This window comes from Astatotilapia calliptera, chromosome 15 (assembly GCF_964374335.1).
Source record: "Astatotilapia calliptera chromosome 15, fAstCal68.1, whole genome shotgun sequence".
Taxonomy (NCBI): Eukaryota; Metazoa; Chordata; class Actinopteri; order Cichliformes; family Cichlidae; genus Astatotilapia; species Astatotilapia calliptera.
The window spans coordinates 16,655,843-16,674,813 of record NC_137436.1 but is presented as its reverse complement, the minus strand read 5'-3'; the positions used below and the strand labels follow the sequence as shown (position 1 = coordinate 16,674,813).

The following is an 18,971-nucleotide window of genomic DNA, read 5'->3' as shown; positions in this document are numbered from 1 at the left end:
ATAGCCGCACGTTTTGAGTGCTTCCTTTACATGTGTGTGTTCCTTCTTTTTTCCTTCAGGCTTAGAGGGAACATGTTCTGCCCCGTGGTGTAGGGTTCTAATTACTCCAAGTTTGTGTTCCAAAGAGTGATGGGAGTCAAAGAGGAGGTACTGGTCCGTGTGTGTGGGCTTCCGGTAAACTTCGATGTTTACAGCCTGATCATTTTATAAATGTAAGATGTGCTGATTTATGGCTGTATTGTGTTAAAATTGAATAAAACCACTGCTGGAAAGATGAAAAAAAGCTGTTATCACTGTCAGCAAATTCAGATTATAGAGTATAGTGACTGTTTGAAGGGCAGCTAGGGGTTTTCAGGTGAAACCTTATTGATTTCACATTTCCATTCTGTTTCAATCTTTTAAAATTCACACACACCAAGAAGACAACCCGGAGCCTGTCTCGACTTTTTTGGTCTGTCTTCAATAAAACAAACAACGGGCAGGCAGTGAAGAACAGAGCTGTCCTGCCTTTACAGGCAGATATATAATAGTAAGAAAATCACAAAGCTGTCAGTCCAGCAGTAGCCAGAGAGACACAAGAAAAGACCCAGAGATGAGTGTACACCGTACATCGTTCTGTGAGGAAACAAGTCTCTGAGCCATGCTGGCACCTCTGCGAGGTTGGTGTTTCATACAGTGGTGTTTGAGTGAAATGCGAATGTGCACACGGTGATGAAGTCAACACGCTCATCTTTAAAGGGTATCATGTTTAGCGTGTTAGTACGATAAAAATGGCTAATCAACAGTAAACGTAAAGCTTGGCTGAATGAGCCTCATTAGTTTATAATAAAATAACTACACGGTAAAAGTGCCAGAATCAACATTTGTATGAGTTTGAATGCAAGTAAAGGCCATTTACTGTGTCTTCACCTGGTCTTTCTCCCAGCTTTCCTGTCTTCTCTCCAATATATCCCAATAATAAAGACTAAAACCTCCTAAAGGTATATTTAAAAAATATATAGAAAAGTAAAGTTTATTTCTTATACACAGTATTTTAAACTAATTTTTAGAATTTGTAAGACTAGAATTTCCAATATGAGCATCACATAGAAGCACAACTCTATTAAACACTTCAACGTATTATTTATATCAGGTAGCAGAGGGATGATGGTGGAACAGACCTAAAGCAAAACGCTAATGCTCGGTTTATGCTAGCAGTTGCTGCTCTTGCAAAATGTGATGTGTGCCAAACGATGTTGATGTGTCTTTGGTGTTGTTTTGGCTTTTTTGTGGACTTTTAAATTTTGAGACCCTAGTGCACGTGAATTCATGATTGTGCCAATCTTTACCATTTTAATTATATATCAAGTCCCAGAATTTACAGAGCGAGATGCTGCAACAGTTTGAAAAGATGAGATGTTTCAGAAAAAGAAGAAAAACTATGATTTCTTTGCTGTGTCTTTCAACTTTTTCTACACCTTTACCAGTGCTGATGCTGAAGTTTCTTTCTGAGGAGAGGAGGAGGAGAAGACTGCAATGCATCCTCAAAGACAAGTACTAACACTGACTCTGGGGACTTCAGGCAATATGACGGTAAACTAGGCAAGAAGACAGATGGGGGAAAAAAACCCTCTTAATTGTTTCAAAGTTCAAAAAGTAATATAAATCCCAAAAATCAGGAATTCAAAATGAGAACAGAAAGCATAAAAAAATCAGCGAAAGAAAAAGGTGGATGCAAAGCACAGGTGGCAACAATAAGGCAGGTGAGACTGTTAGACAGGAGGGAAAACACAGATGACCCAGTCAGAAAATTGGTTCAAAAATAAAGCAGGACATCAAAAGTAGTACGATGGCATCTCTTACAAACAGAGAAGACAAAGCAGACACTGCGGACCAGAGGAAATGCAAGAAAAGATCACAAAAGCAAAGAGGAATCTAAAGCTCAAAACCTTGAAAACAAGAACCTGGGACCCTGAAGATAGCATTTTCAGGGTCATTGTGTTGCCACATCCACAGGGAGCGGTTTGACTATGGGTGCATACTGAGTTGTGGAGTAGAGATTTGACTTTGCATCCCATCTATTAACTTTACCCAGACCTTTACCATAATAGACTTTACCCAAATGCACATGTGTATATATATATATATATATATATATATACACATATATATATATTCCCATGTGGAATATGGTTTTGAAGAATTGTCGAGTAGATGTTCCTGTCTGCTGAGCTAAAAGGCACATGGGCCTCTTGTGCAATCCATCATACAACAGATACTAGATGGAACATTTGGTCCTAAAATTGCACTGAGCTACCATTGAGCTCCAGTGAGTGCTGTGACAGGTTAGATTGCTTAAAATTGCCGGCACAGGAACAATGTACCTGCATGGAGATCGAAAGGGGTCATGGAGTGCTTCAAAATAAAAAATCTATTTATGCTTGCTGTCCATTTCCAGCATAGTGTATTTTCCTTTGTAGACTAACTTTCAGTCTAGCAGTGTACTATTACACAACGATGACTACATGCCATGTTTTGTATGCTATCTTTTGTCACCTGAAATGCATCACCGTTACTTCGGTTGATGTGAGGGATAAAAAATAAATAAATAAATAAATAAATAACTAAAAACAATGACTGGAGAGAAGCATCTTAAAATCCACAGCACATCAGAGTGTATAGTACACTGTGAAATATGAGCTTTGGCACAAATCCTTATGAAAAAGTATCCACTTTTAATATCACATATCTGTCATGGTGTGTGTTGCAATGCACAAAAGATCTGTTTATCTATAAATACAGCTTAGAGTCAGTAAACATTAGAATGCAGCTGCATATAGAGTTGTGTCCATGCGAAATCGCAGAGAGTACGCATATGCGATAATGATTTCCACCCATGCTGTATACAAACACCGCAAATGCAAGAGCTTTTTGCATCAGTGTATACCGCAAAAATATGGCATGACAGAACTGTGTTCAAGCTAATAACTGCAATGAACAACCTGCAACCTGCAATTTCAGTGAGCGCAGTAGTGAGAATACACGGCCATCTACGTATAATGGCAGGGTACAAACACTTTGCAACATTAGCAAGTTGAGATTTGAATCTAAAAGTGATATTTGGTGACAGATACACAGGTTTACATACAGGACAATAGGCTAGCTAGCCACAGTACAGTTACGACAGTAAGAAGAAACATGTAATTACCAGCACAGCAACACTCGGCACTACATCTATTTTCTCTGCAGAAACCAGGGGATGCCTATGTGAATATTCCCGTCTCACGCAGGCTGAAACTTGGGAAAGGAGATTCTTCACACCTTTCATGTGGGAGATGTGGCACTAAGAGAGACAAAACACACAGAGAGGATGCACACCTGTTCCCTGCTCATACATTTCCAACCACGCCACATATTTTTATTTTTATTTTTTACTTCAGTTGTGTACCAAATCACATCTATTTTGTCTTTTTGACAGGTCTGTCATGATGTTATCCAGCCTCACTCTGACATACTGTCACCAACTCTTGGCTGTTGGTGAAGTGTGGGTAAATGATATGTTTTCAAGTCAAACTGTGGCACACAGAAACCGGAAACACTAGCATACAGTTGCATATAAGTAAAATTTGATAAATACACTTTTTCTTTTAGTGGTGGTGCACTTTTGTGGAGTGAAGTAGGAGATGTAAAAGGTCATCAAGGATGTTGCAGTAATTTTCTTTGACAAAAAGGTTCTCAGCTCAAAAAAAAAAAAAAAAAAAGAGTTCACTTTCGGTCATAGTCCACCAACTGTCCACAAGGCCTCCTTTAAATCAAATGGAAGCAGCTCCTGGCTGTACATCTTGATGACTTTGCACATTCAAGTCTTTACCGCTCTGGTTTCTGTCTTTGGAGGATGGTTTTTGTACTGCAGAACTCTAATTTGGTTAATCTTTCTGCACTGTAAATGTCTTTCAATATAACACGAGCACTTTGATATATATTGTGCTTCTTTGCTCCTTCATTTTTACTCTCCTCTTATTCTGTTTATTTTCCTTTATTTGGATGGTTTTCTTTGGAGGTGGAAGCAGTTTGAAGAGACCTGTGTTGGACAGGCGTCCTGTTTTGTGCAGGGAATTATGCATATTTTTGTATCAGGGCTGTTTATTTTGAGATTTATCATTGTTTTTATGACCATAACATGTTTGTTTGTTTTTAAACAACACAAAGGTTCATTTTCCCACTGTGTGTTTTTTTTTCTTTTTCTTTTTTAGTATTTTAGCAATTTAATGCAAAAAAGTACTTACTTAGAGAAGGCTGTAATGAAACAATGACTTTTGATAATGACAAATAACTTAGCAGTAAGGAATTAAATATATTGCAAGACATTGCGCTCTCTTTTTCTCTCCACTCCTTCAGTTCTTTTCTTCACTTGTAGTCAGATCAGTTCTAGTTAAAATGAAAATAAAAGCAACAGCTAGATTACATAAAAGTATTTAAATAAGGCAGTGGGAAACATGCTTGACATTGTTATGACTCTGTGTGTGTTGGTACTGGCGTTACTCATGTTGTGCAGACCTAATCTGTTTGCGCAGTCCAATTGAGAGGACCCGACTCATCTGTTGGGTAAAAAAGAAGGCTGAAGACTCGGTTTAAGGTTAGAGACCTTAGTTTTAGGATTAGGGCACGACTCCGGGAAAATTAATGCACCGTCCCCTCTCTCTCTCTCTCTCTCTCTCTCTCTCTCTCTCTCTCTCTCTCTCTCTCTCTCTGTGTGTGTGTGTGTGTGTGTGTGTGTGTGTGTGTGTGTGTGTGTGTGTGTGTGTGTGTGTGTGTGTGTGTGTGTGTGTGAGAGAGAGAGAGAGAGAGAAAGAGAGCGAGCCAGAGAGTTTGCCAGAAAGAACATAAAAGGTCAAGTAGATGATAAATCAAGTTAATTTTCTTTCTTTTTTAATCTAAAATTTAATCGTAGCTTAATGGCATGGGGGTCATAAACATGTCACCAATACTGCAGAGTTATAACATAATACTATAAAGTAAAAAAAAAAAACTCAATCTGCATATGCTAATTACTTATAAAATAATAGAAAATAATAGAAAACCAGGGTGCTGTTGTTACATCGTTTCTATTAATTCCTTATTTTTTATTTTTCAATAAACTCCCGATTTGTGACGTCACACATTTTCTCTGCTGAGCTCGCCCTCCCTGCCTCTCTCTCTCTCTCTCCCTCGCGCTCCCTCACTGCACTCCGCGTGAAACAAAGTGTGGAGTCCGCGAGAGCCCGTAGGAAGCGAAAAGAGAGAAAACGGGGAGAGAGAGAAAAAAGAGAATGGGGCCGCTGAATTCATCACAACAGGAGGAATAATAACCCGCTGAAGAAATAGATAAAGAAGACTGGAGACGGAGAAAAAAGAAAAAAAAACTTTCAGGGGGGGAGAAACTGTTACAGACTCTCGCACGGCCACGGCTTTAAACATGGATACACTCTTCTCTGTATTCCTGGGACTCCTGCTTCTCTGTTCGATAGTTGGTAACGTCTCTGGCCAAATACCGACAGGTAAGAGGAAAAAGAAGAAGAAAAACACGACAGTTTGAAGTGGTTTGTGTTGTGTCGTGTGTTAGAAGAAAAAGTTTAGGCGACAATTTCTTTTTCCTCGTTGGTTTAAGCTCATAAATTCCAGACAGGTGTGTTTAGGTGTGCGAGAAAAGTTAGCCTCGGTGTTGAAAATGCACCGTATCGCCTGTTTTATCACATATGTGGGCTTTTTAAATGTCGGCGGACGTGGAAATGGTAATTTTCATGAGGTGGAGATGCCTTTTTGACATTGTTAAAATGTGAAATGCTCACTTCGTCGCACGCAAGTCGCCTGTGTGCGACGCTTTGAATGCAGCCCATTTAAAGCCTTGTTTGCGCTCTCTTATATGAACAAGTAATCTCACTCATAACCTGGATCGCCAACTCTTATCTTAAATGCCTAAAACTTAAGTTGCTGCATTTCTGCTTGGCTCTTCGCATCGCAGGTCTTCAGACCCGAGAGTTACTATGCCTCTGATTTACGAATAAAAGGAAGCATTGCATACATTTGCAGTTATGAGCAAGTAGGATTAAAGTGGAAAGATTTCACATTTTTTGCGCTGAGCATCGTTTATTCCTGTAGATTTCAAGCAGAGCCGAGCTTGGCCGTGAAGCAGTGCAGTCTCGCAGCGCATGAATGGAGAAAAAAAGTTCCTGTGTGCCCGGACATCACTGTATAATAATATTTATGTAGCAAGACAGCGTTGATTTGTACAACCTTTATTAAAAGCCTGGTGCACTTTGCTGTTTTTCCATCTCGTGACACGCTAATGTGTCACCTTAATTGCATGATGGATTGGTTTGTTTTGATCTTTATCGTCCTTAAATGCTTGCGAGCTTTTTATTTAATATCACCCTGCGCTCTGTGATGTGTTAAAAGTACTTTCTAAAGGAGCGTTGCTCTTTTGTTCCAGCCAGCGGACAGTTGGGTTTGCGAGCGCCACGAGCTGCTGGCGCTTTGCAAACCAAATGAGCCGCTTCATCTCCAACTTTATTCTCGCTGCATGCAATCAAACCTAATGGTTGGGAATACAGTCTGCACGTCGATCGCATGTTGATAAAGAGGGGTATTGCTTTTTGGCATTGCGTGAGTGAAGAGATCAGACTGAGATACTTTTTCGGTAACTGGTTTCTGGTTACCACATTCATCAAGTTACGCGTGATTTTTGCGAATTGCCCGAAACTTCCCATCAAAACGGTCACGCGCAGAGTGCGATACTTTAAACCTCGTTTTGCGGGGGATGCGTTGGAAGACCACCGCTCTGCTTGACTTCGGGACTTGAGTTTAAACAGTAACCCGCAGCGCAGTGAGCCTTTGAAGCTCTTTTGTCCGTCTCGCCTGCAGAAACACGTATGCACAGGAAAAACGCTGCAACAGTGCTGCTCGCCACGTTTGGGACGATGCTTTTGCAAGTCGCCTAAATGAACTCGCGGAAGTTATCCGCTGTTACAAAACAAACAAACGACTCCTCGAGCTCCGAGAAACCAAACTCCTTACGTTCTCATTGTAATCGCTCGATCTCGTACCTGTTTGCGTTTTATTTCCGCATTCAGCCGTTGCTCCACTCTCATCTCCGACGCGCAGAGAGGCAGGAGAGGCTCACACAGCTGTTTGAAAGCTGACCTCCAAAATCACAACCATACATTAAAGTTACAGCAAAGAACACATCACGCGCCACACATAAAATCACAATTTTACGCTCCAGTGTTCACAATAGCCCTGTTAATGATTTGCATTAATATTACACATTAATTCCAGCTTCATCTGGGGAGGTTTTATTGCCTCCACCCCTCCTCTTTCCCACCCTATACCCCCCCCCCCCCCCCCCCCCCAATACCCCCCCATTGTCATTTGGTCCTCTGGGTAACAAATGTGTGGAATTTCTCTGAGGCCTCTTTGGGAATTTAAGTGCTGTTAATTTGCAAGTAAATACTAGTGACTGGATGCCGCTTCACAGAGACGTGGGCTATCATTAGCGTGGAAAAGGGGATCGGAAGGAGAACTTTGGCTTTGTTGTAGAAAAAGAGCCACATATTTAGTGATAAAAGCATGCAAATGTGAGAATAATTGTAGCAAATCAGTACAGGGAAAATTAACAGGCACACTTTTTACTAAACATTCATATGTCTCCATGTATTTTCTGTACCAGCTAACCATACAAAAAATTTAGGTAACATTTAAGTTAACACCATTCAGCTTGTGTAAACTTATCACTGGCAGCATTTTTATGCACCGGTTTAATAAAATCTCCAGCCAGTGATGCAGATAAGGTTTGCAGGCTGATAACTAATACAGCCATTATGACTTGGCACTGAGAAAAAGCAATAATTATAAGACCAAAAGTTAGTAATGAAGGAAATGTGTGTTTGGGTGCTACACTCATATCACTGACAAGGACAAGAAATATTTGTGGCAAGTTTTTAAAACCATCCATTAAGCACTAAAGAAGTCATTTTCGGTCCGCGCTGAGATGCATTCTCACTAAATTTGTCTCCTTTCAGTTTTTTAATCTATTCTAGTTTCCCAATTAGAAAGTCAAACTGCAAGTTAAAGCATTTCTCTAAATCTGCCTGTCTCTTGCCTCTTCTTATCACTTTTTATACACAGTTTTGTTTTGGCTAATCACTTACAAAGTCAGTGTAATAAATCTGAACAAGCTGTCTTTACAAAGTCAGTAACCGAGTTTATGTTAATTTTACAACTTTCTAAATCTGTCTCCTCTCTGATCGAGTTGTGACACAGATTTTAGGCGTCTTTAATCTTAATGAAGTGAAATAATTGTTTTCCATCACTGTCTCCAGACGAATTAAAAGGCTGCCAGTGCCACTGAACACAGCATCTGAGCTGGTTTAATTAGAATTGTAAATTATTTTAGTATTTCGAACATTAGAACCAAGTTAGTTTAATTATAATTACTTTTCCGCCCCATTTAGGAGATGAAATAAAATTGTGTGTTTTAATAGAGAAAGGCGAAAGAAATGGAAGGACAGTGAGAAAGAGAAGAGGAGGGGGACAAATAAGAAACCATTGGTTTTTGGCCGTGGGCATCTCCTCCACTCAAGAGACTGTGAAAACGGCAGAAGGGAGTGTGTGTGTGTGTGTGTGTGTGTGTGTGTGTATGCGTGTGAATCACTGTGTGTGTCTGTCATGTCTCGTGTATGTGTGTGGTGCAAACGTGTGTGTCAATTCATGTGTTTTGCTGTCGCTTACAGAGAAGGAGGGAGGCCGATGCTTTTAAGCCCTCCGGAGTACAGTGGTACAAAAGACGAGCATCTGAAATGTTTGCTTCTCATTTCGATTCATGTGAAAATGCCTCCTCATTCTACTCATGCCATGTAAAATGGCGCCAAATCAAAGGCTTTTTTATTTATTTCTCGTTAAAAGTAATGCCTCAGTCTGCAGTCCTTCAGATCCATCTTAATGTCTTCTCCACAAATGAAACGTCCCTTTGCTTAGAGCCAATCTGTTTCTACGGATTTCAATTTAGTGATAGATTTTACAAAATCCATTGCTTTGAAAGTGGCTGGCTCATTTCTTCAGCTGTTTGGGGAGGAAGTCTGTAAAATGTAATTAATCTGCTGAGAGAATTCATTAGCTAATCCCTCATTAGACTGTGTGCGTGTGTGTGTGTGTGTGTGTGTGTGTGTGTGTGTGTGTGCGTGAGCATAAATGAGTTTGAGGGTTAAGTGTGTACAGTGGGTGAAAGTTTTGGGCACTTTTGCAAAATAAAATATAAAGAAATTCTTGTTTACATGAGTTTATGCAGACGTATTCAAGAGGATGTGACAGCGTGCAAAATAAACAGAGCGCTATTTGCACTGATAAATCGTGGCAGGTTTCTTTACTTTGAAATGACTCTCACTGAAGCTCCCTTTCTGCTTTGGAAAGGTACGTTGTTTTGATGTAAAAATTTGTTCTTCGTCAAGAACTGAAGTTTCACAAAATGCTGTACTTTACCTAAAACAAGTTGAAAATGTAACTGTACAGTTTAACAGTTTAACACAACTATTATTACACAGGCAGAATCAAAATATATGAACAAAGTTGTTTTTTCCTTTTTTAATGCTCTGTATGTGGAAGTGCGGGAAATGTTTGTGTGTTTTGCACACTGATTGACTCATTGCTTCCCAAAAGAGGATGGCATTTGATTTCTTGTTTTGTTTTGTTTTTTTAATGAGTATATTTTTCTTCTCTGATCCACTGTGACCAAAGGGGTATATAAACAGAGAGAGACTAGCAGCAAAGCAGCAACCGGAGACCATAAAATGCCAAAGAAATTCTGCAGCTTGTAGTGATGATGCCATAATGTCAAAGTGAAATAACTGCAAAGAGGGTGGATACTGAGTTAGACTTTGCTCAACTTAAAACACAAAGAAGTGACTTTAAAAGGAAAGTTTGTATTTTTTGAAAATACAAACTTTTGACTGCAGTCGTGGGCTATATCAGTTGTTATCTGTGGTGTTCATAATGCAATAATAAGCAGATGAAAATAGAGACTGGTTACTGATTAGTGTCACTAACTTTCTACACTTCTTATCCATTTTTAGAACTTCATAACGCAAAACCTCCACAACTATGTCTGTTTAAGATGACAAATATAATCCCACACAATAATTTGTGACATAAACAGTTTGTATTGGCAAAAACTGTATATTTACATTGTATTGTATTGTATGACATGCTGGTCAGGTAGCATATCCTTGGATATGTTGCCAGTCTACTTTCCATTAACAGCTACTCAGCTGCTCAAGTTGATTTGACTTGACTCTGTTTCCGTCGTTTTCCATTACATTTGAGTAGCACCTCAATGAGGGAGGTGTTTTTATAGCAACGTGAACCAAAAGTTCAGGACATTGAGACGATGGTACTCCTGCTGCTAAACCGATGGTAAATGTCTGCACTTTGTCATTCAACCACGGCGGTGGTTTATAGCGATTTCCCTTGTTGCTGGGTCTCAAAAATGGCAGGTTTCTTGTAAAGGACTCCGCCTCGTGAGTCATCCAGCCACTCCGTGGCCAATCAGTGGCATGCAGTCTGTTGACGTCACTTTTTTGGCTTGATGTTTTTGGCATCAGGTACTACCACATAAAGGAAAACTCTGAAAACCGAGTTAAGTCGAGCTGAGCTGAGTAGGTACTACTGAAAAAGAGACTATAGAAAAGACAACCATTCATGATCACATTCACGCCACGGCCAATTTAGAATTGCCAATTCACCTAACACACGTGTTTTGGGGCTGTTGGAGTAAACTGGAGTACTCAGAGAAAACCTACAGTAGATTAAATAATGTCATAAAGAGGATTGAGTCTTAAATACTGGGTCGTGATGGGTTTAAATCACCAATCAAGCAAAGAAAGCGAACCAAGAAAGTGATAGCGCTCCACTGGAAACCAAGACAGGCAGCACATTCAACACACATCCCAAATCCCTGAAACATCACATCCCTGATGAATGATGATGCTAGTCCTGTATCATCAATCTCTGCTCTGCCCTGTTTGGCTCTGGTCACAGCTGTTGGTACAAGGGGGCCTTGAAAAATGCTGCTGCCTGACACACACACACACACACACACACACACACACACACACACACACACACACACACACACACACACACACACACACACACACACACACACACATTCACTCACCCTTATACACATGGCTGGCTAATGACAGATTAAGTAATCAACACTCACAGCTGATTAATTACATTACAGTGCATGCACAAGCACACACCCTTTGCCTCACACTCACACAGCCAGATGAGCAGCCTCAGCACCAGTTGTGCATTTTAGTGTGTAGTGATAATGATATATGCAACAGAGATATGACTTGTGTGTGCATGTGCATAAAGGAGTGAGAGATTGGTGCAAGTGGTAGCAGGTGAAGACAGTCTTGACTTTTGGAGTTCATGGGGATTAGTTGAATAAGAGGGTGAAGGCAGAGGTTGGGTGTGTTTTGGATAAAGTTTAAAGTTTGTGTGAACTTGTGTCAGTTCAGACTTGTTCTTTCCTTTGCATTTTTTAAACAGATTGCATTCAACTGTGTTATTAAGGTTACAAATCATTGTTGGAGTGTAGCTGCTTATATATGATTCCTGAAAGCATTGATTTTGTTGCTGCTGCTGTTGAACAGGGTGGATGCAAAGCTGAAGAAAGTCATGGGGCAATATTGGATTACTTCATTCTTGCTTTTCTTGAATATATATATTTTGTTTAGTTAGATAAAAGCAGAAGTTTATCCAGAATAGACCAGAAAAACGCGTAAAGTGAGAAAATTGCTGTCAGAACAACATGTAATGAAAATCTCTTTTGTGTTTGTGAACCCGTGCATGCTTTCCAACCTAATTCTGTGCTGTTATTCTCTGCTTTGCTTCTATTGGATCCAGCTCACATGGGGCGCGCTGAGAAGGGTGAGTTACGAGTCGCCAGCCGAGCTTCATCTTTCATGGTTTTAATGTTGTCGTAACTCCCCCATAGCTCCACCTTAACGCAGGGTTCCCTTTTCATTGTGTAGACATTAGTTGTAGTGATGTTGCTTTGTTTTGTCATCCATTGTCATCCCATCTTTTAGCTACATTACTAATCATCCCATTTACTAATCATGGGCTAAGTGCTTGTCAATTATTTTAGCGTATTTAATCAAACTCACCTTGACATGGCAGTAGAGCTTTCTTTGGGTTTTTATTTTCCTGACCTTGATAAGCCAGCATTAAAGTACTGTAGTAGTATTTGGACCTTCCTCAGTATGAACATGTTTGAAGAACTCTGAACCATTTGATTCAATGTCAGATAGTTTCAATGTTTCATAAACCTTCAGCTCATGTCTAGTGTTATTTTGCTTGTTAAAAAATTTCTACAGTGACAATCCTGAATCGATTAAATATTTGAAGCACTCTTGTACTGGTATGCTGTCACCCGTCTTTGTGACTCTGCCAACCTGGTTGTCAGTTAATCTATGTGCCATTTGTCTCTGTGTCTCTCTTCCTGTGCTTGTCTGTCTGTGTAGCTAGACAGCTGTCGGGAGGTTTGAAGTTTCCAGGTGCTATTTGTTTAGTTGAGCCTGCTTTTTAATAAAAGAGCTCTGAGTAACTTTGTTCCTTCAGTAGCTAAACACACCCTTCTCTTCTCTTCTCTTCTCTTCTCTTCTCTTCTCTTCTCTTCTCTTCTCTTCTCTTCTCTTCTCTTCTCTTCTCTTCTCTTCTCTTCTCTTCTCTTCTCTTCTCTTCTCTTCTCTTCTCTTCTCTTCTCTTCTTAATAAGGGAGTTGTCCTTTGGTTGTGAAGGTTACAAGTTTGTAAGATATGCTACACACTCTTCACACTGCAGATAGATAGATAGATCATTTTGTAGAGTGCCACTTTAATCAATCCCTGAAAACTAACGTAGGAATGCTATGTTCCAATGCAGACGTTATTCAGTATAAAAATAATAGAGACCAATCGGATGCCCAGTGGGGTAGAAATACTGTCAAATCATATTAAGGAGTACAAGTTTTTTTAAATGGTTTTGGCAGATTCTACATCTACTCTGGCAGAATTTTGTAGATTTCACTGAACTTAGGCCCCAAGTGAAGAATATTTGTTATAACGGATTAGTAAACTGCTGGTTTATTGGAGGTGAGGTAATGGTTGTGTTGTCATAATAGTGTTAGCATTTAACATTTACGATATACTGTTTAATACTTGAATGTTGCTGAAATGGGAGCTTTACTGACCTCTCCTCTCAGGTGTCAGATGCTTTGCCAAGTTTTGATGTGCTGCTGTTCAGGTGTGCCTGTATGTTGCTGTGTGAGGTGAAGATAACATTGTTGGTATCGATACTTTTGCAAACAAGTGTCTAATCAATCGTAATTTTAGTATCAGACCCTTTTCAGGTTCCTCACTCGATTGTGCAAACATTATATAAATACAATTTTTGGCACAAATAACAGAGAGTCTTGATTGTGAGACATGATGCTTTGTATTTGTTTTCACTTTTCAGGAATGTATTTATCCTCTAGCAACAAAACTGATTACATTAGAAATTAAATGCTCTTTTCTAATGTAATCTTTATTGTTGCTCACTTTAAACTTCCTGGCAACATGAAGGCAAAGTCTGTAGGCCTTAGGCTCAGATCATAGTTGTGCTCTGTTATTATATTGTATTATATATTATATTATATTGTTAATGGTAGTAATAATTCAAAGTCAGAGTCCTTTGTAATGAAATGCATATAGTAACATATTCAAGCTTGTCATGGTTTGGTTTTTTGCTTTTCAGGGTCACTCCTGTATGAAGCACCTTTTCCCATTTCCCAAGAAGACTCATTTAAATTTTGGAGGTGGTTTTTGGCAAGGCAAGGGTCTTTAAAGAAAGGATTGTTCATTAACTAACTCTTAATTATAAGTATATAGATGGCACTGAAGTACAGTTATAAGGTTACAAACTGATTATGGCATGTTTCACTTTGGGGTGGAAACTTTACAGCAAATCTCCACTGTTCCTCTTGTCACAGTGACCAGTTCCCGCCTTTCATGTTCAGTAAATGTTTAATGATCCAGTCAACCCACTGAGTCTGGGATTTCCCGATGACTCTCGGTTAAAGTGTAACCCATGGTCTTAATCTGGCACATTTTAAGTTCTCAACCTCTCTTACTTCTTAGTGTTAGTTTATACAACAGTTAGTTATCTTCCCTAAAAAATGTAAAGTAGTTTTGTTATCTTTTATGCTTTATAAGAAAAACTTAAGCTATGTAAACAAAGTATATTTAATGAGACAGACTTTGCTTAAGGCCGCAGTTAACCTGTACTTTGAGTAGATGTGACAGCCCAACTTTGTGTGTGTTATGCATGATTATGCCAACCTTCAGGTGGATGGGATAGCCAAAGGGCTCCTGTGTGTATGTGCCTGTGTAGCTCTGGGGCCTGGCAGAAGTGGTTTCTATTATTCCAGTTATGAAGACATCTGTCATGAATGCACACACAGGAACACACAAATGCACACAAAAGTAGTCATAAGCCGTCAATGTGCAATATTCCATGAAAGGCTTATTGCTTATCTGTGTGTATTATCTCTAGGTAAAATCCTACGGGATACTCTGCTACAATCATTTTAACAATATGTCCTAAAATTATAGAGACATGTTTTCACTGTCCTCAAATTCATTTCCAATAATTCTCCTCCCTTCTGTAAGCTGATTTCAAATCAGAAGTTGGAGAAGGCTTTTGAGATATTTAAACCTTCCCTTACATGTTTGTGTGTGAATCAATGGCTTACAGATAGACGACCAGTCCATTAAGATTATCATCTCCATCCCTGACCATGTATCTTCACATCCCCACACTGCCGCTCCTCTGTGTGAACAGAGATTTCAATCTTCCGGGAGATATTCCCGAGCTATCTTTTCCCTCCAAATAGTGGTACACAATATTTTTTTCCCCTGTCAAATCTGTCTGTCTGCCACTCTAATCTGACGTTTAGTCTGTCTGTCTGCCTGCCAGCCTGTGTGTGTCTCTCCTTACTGCAGATGACTGTAGACACATGGTCAGCGTGACAGTGACTGCGTATACACATCATACAGTCAATCATGCTAACAGACAGACTGTGTGTGGGAGTCTGAAGAGAGACATTTAAATGTTGAACATCTGTCTGTCTGTCAGTTTTCTAGCTGGGTCGTGTTAGCCTTGTTTTTCAAAATATCGCCTGTGATAAAGTGATATGCTAATATTTACTCTTTACATATTTTACATACACCCGTTATCATTACTCTTTAAAGGAAATTATTCTAAAACTACTGTATAAAACTTCATTTGTATAAGGAAAATCAAACTCTGCAATTAAGTGGGCGATAAGTAGGTGTCTCCCAACCCTTTAATGTCTGCAGTCATAATGCTTTCGCTATCTTGTTTAGAAAGATATTCTGCAGAAATCTGAGCCCAAGGGCAGACAAATTAAGTTAAATAGAAATGATGAAACATTTAATTACCGGTAAGCAATGAATAAATATCAAATGAAATGACAGAAAAATTGATTACGTTGTGGTTGTTTAAGCTTTTTAACAAGCTAAAATGACCAATTTTTACCATCTTAAAAGTGAGGGTTTGCTGATTTCTTTGCTTTGTAAATTGAATGTCTTTGGATTTTGCGAATGTTAGTTGCACTGCAAAGATGTTGCCTAGTGATGGACATGTTTTTCCTAGCTTCTGACATGTAATACAGTAAATCTGTGGCTTTCATACCTTTTCACAACCCTGCTCTTCCATCAGACATGTCACATTTTGAAAGGACTTTTCATGAAGAGGGTGTATAAATATAGCAAGCGAAACCAATGTACTCATGGGTGCAGACTGGGTATCACTTGATGGATATCAGAATCAAAAAACCAATCAATACATTCCCATCTCTAAAGATTTGAATTTCGGAACCTTTGTATTGTAATATACTTTTATAGTTGCCAGATTGCTCATGTTTCTGCCACTTGTTGCTGTGGCAGTGAGCATTGTCAGCACTGACTCTAGTAAAGTGTAACCACACTTTCGAATGTTTAATTCTCTCCACCATTGACACTAATAGCAGTGCATCTGTGTATCTTCTGCACTGTTCTTCAGCATATCAAAGAGAAAGCTGACCCTGCCTAATGCAGCTTCTATTGCGAAGAGCAGAACTGAAATGTTGGAGCTTTTCTGTACTTTGGTCTTTCACAATTTAGCACCGGGTTCTGTTACAGTACCCATAAAATCAACCATAATGAAGGCACACTAAACTGTGCTCTTCACAAAAATCTTCTATGAGCAATTACAATTTAAATGCATACTTTTCAGGGATTAGAATCTGTAAACATAGCACTGTATTAGTGTCGTATATCAAAATTAAGCTATGCAGCAACTCCAACAGCTATAACTGAGAGGAGCCAGGGCTGCCTGCTGAGTTTCAACCTCCTAAAGGCCAACCTTTTGAGATTTATATGTATGCATTCATGAAACTAAACAATAGTTTTTCCACGGTTTCCATATAATGCAGGCTTAAAACATCCATTGAGACCGTTACTCCCCCAGGCATTTGTTAGTGTTTGAGCACAAGTGAGCAGCGCCGATTCATCTGTGGCAACCTCTGATCATGAGTTCTGCTGATTCGATTACAGAACTTTACCTCTCAGAACAAATAATGTGGCCTTTCGCTGGAAGAGATAAAAAAGAAAAGGTAGTGCAGTGAAATTCCCAACGGACAGCTTCAGAGCAACACAAAATGAAGAGCTCCAAAATAGGACATGCAAGGTTTTCATTGGGAAGATGCCCTGAAATTCTTATTTAAGCTGATGTTCCCTCACATACACATATACGCACTCCGCTGCGATGCGGATACTATGCAGACTCCACCGTGTCTGGTGAAGTCAGAACAAACTCAGTCAGTTTAGTCAAACAAGCTCTCTCGCCTGTTCTCACGGAGCATTTCCAAGTAAGCCTCTATCCGTAAACTCTATCCTAAAGCTTCATTTACCTCCCTACCCCCTTTGGAATTTATGGCCCACTAACCTAAACAGAGTAACACAACGTTTATCAAACCCTACCCCCTCTCTGCCCCCCCCCCCCCCCCCCGGACACACATACACACACACTTTCTTTCCCTACCCCTGACTTCTAATCTAATGCCCCCTTCTTTACCCCCCTCTCTCCCATCTCTCCTCCTCCCTACTTTTCCAGTTCCCATGTTTCCCCCATAACAAGAGAAAGGGTGGGATTTCCAAATCCAGACCAAATGGTGTTGTATTACATGGGATAAAGTGTGTGGATTCTATTTAAGATGGAAATTTCAGTTGTTATGTAGTTATCCTTACTTAAACACTTGAACAATACTGGACTGATTGGAAAATAAAGGTAAAATGATATTTTTGGAGTCAGTTTAAAGCGAATTAAGTGATTTTCGCATCAAAAATGCTGTTTCAACATTTCACTTCACTTGTCAACCTTGTCTTAAAAACTCCACACATTGTTAAAATCACTTACACCTGTCAAGAAATAGTTAAAAAAGGCCCGTGTTTTGCATATTCATCTTTATATTGATTTTCCCGAACATTAAAGGCACAAGCATGTTTCATTTCTCACCATATAAAGCAGCAAAAACAAAGAAAAAATCCCCAGTCTAGGCTAAATGGGAGCTCATTTGTCTGATAGACAGCTAAGTTAAGATCATTTGTGCAATGAAAAAAGAATGAAATGGCAAATGCATTTTCTCTCCTCTCTCCTGTTCTACATAACATATACAGACTTGTAAATGTTTTCTTTTCAGCTTTTAGCTAAAAACCCCAAACAGCAACTTTGCACACTTTGTCAGTTTATATTGCCGATGTATAAGATGTATCTATGGTTTTATCTGATGGCTCAAAAGTTGAAGTACAGATTCTTCTTTACAGTGTTATGCTGCCACGAAACATTCTCAAGGTCTCTCTCTCGCTCTCCTTCTTTTTCTGTGTCTCACTATCTCTCTCACCCACTTTCTGGAATGCTTTTGTTAGTGTTTTCTCTCCTCTCTGTTTTCAGTTCAGCCAGATTTACTCTGACTCAAGCTCACACACACACACACACACACACACACACACACACACACACACACACACACACACACACACACACACACACACACACACACACACACACTCTAAATATAAGTCCTTGTAGAAGAAACTGTCCGTTTGTATTAAGTGGCTAGGTTAACTGTCACTATGTCTGTGTTGGGCCAAAGGTAAATAAAGTGTGTGTGTGTGTGTGTGTGTGTGTGTGTAAAACTTGTGAGTGTGTGTGTGTGTGTGTGTGTGTATAAAACTTGTGAGTGTGTGTGTGTGTGTGTGTGTGTGTGTGTGTGTGTGTGTGTGTGTGTGTGTGTGTGTGTGTGTGTGAGAGTTAAGCGAGCTGTCTTGTTGGAGTAACGGTTAGCAGATACAGAGCTACCTCCCCATGACATAAACTGTCTCTTACACTCAACCTCAGGGACGCAGACACACACACACATGCGCACATGCACACAATTGTATGTTAACACACAGCATTGCTTTGTCTTGTAGGGTTAGTTCCTCACTACAAAGTGAAGCTAAGTGCAGGTTTGATACAGAACTACAGCTGTCTGTGCACGATCATTTGTGTATGCTGATGTTTTGCGGTTTACATGGATTTGTTGAATAAAAAAACTCATGACTTTCTTTACGTTGTGTGCTCGGGATTCATCAGTTGGATACAGTACTTGACACCCTCGTTTATTTTTAACATGTTTTCCCTGAGATTCCATGTAGTCTTTGTGGATTTGTTTTCTTCCTGTTCAACTTCATTCAAGTTCATGCAAGGGACAAAGTCAACCAAATTAATCATTTTTGTGGAGCTGATTGAGTTTGTGCATATTTGATTGTTGGCCAAAAAAACACTCGTGTTGCTACTTTTTTTGCATACTTCTCTACAAAGTGTGA

At 39.5% G+C, this 18,971-nt stretch overlaps 1 protein-coding gene across 27 annotated transcripts in view; it reads left to right on the top strand.

Moving 5' to 3' along the window:
- The first annotated feature begins 4,956 nt into the window (after positions 1 to 4,956).
- ptprk (protein tyrosine phosphatase receptor type K) overlaps positions 4,957 to 18,971 on the top strand; it is a 120,006-nt gene continuing 105,991 nt past the window's right edge. For 26 of the 27 annotated variants that reach the window (XM_026193819.2, XM_026193818.2, XM_080290000.1 and 23 more), the window contains exons 1-2: positions 4,957 to 5,516; positions 11,926 to 11,949. In XM_026193819.2, the coding sequence (XP_026049604.1) occupies positions 5,435 to 5,516; positions 11,926 to 11,949 (106 nt within the window). In that variant the 5' untranslated portion in view covers positions 4,957 to 5,434. The remainder of the gene's footprint in view (positions 5,517 to 11,925; positions 11,950 to 18,971) is intronic. The other variant, XM_026193803.2, reaches the window with a different exon arrangement.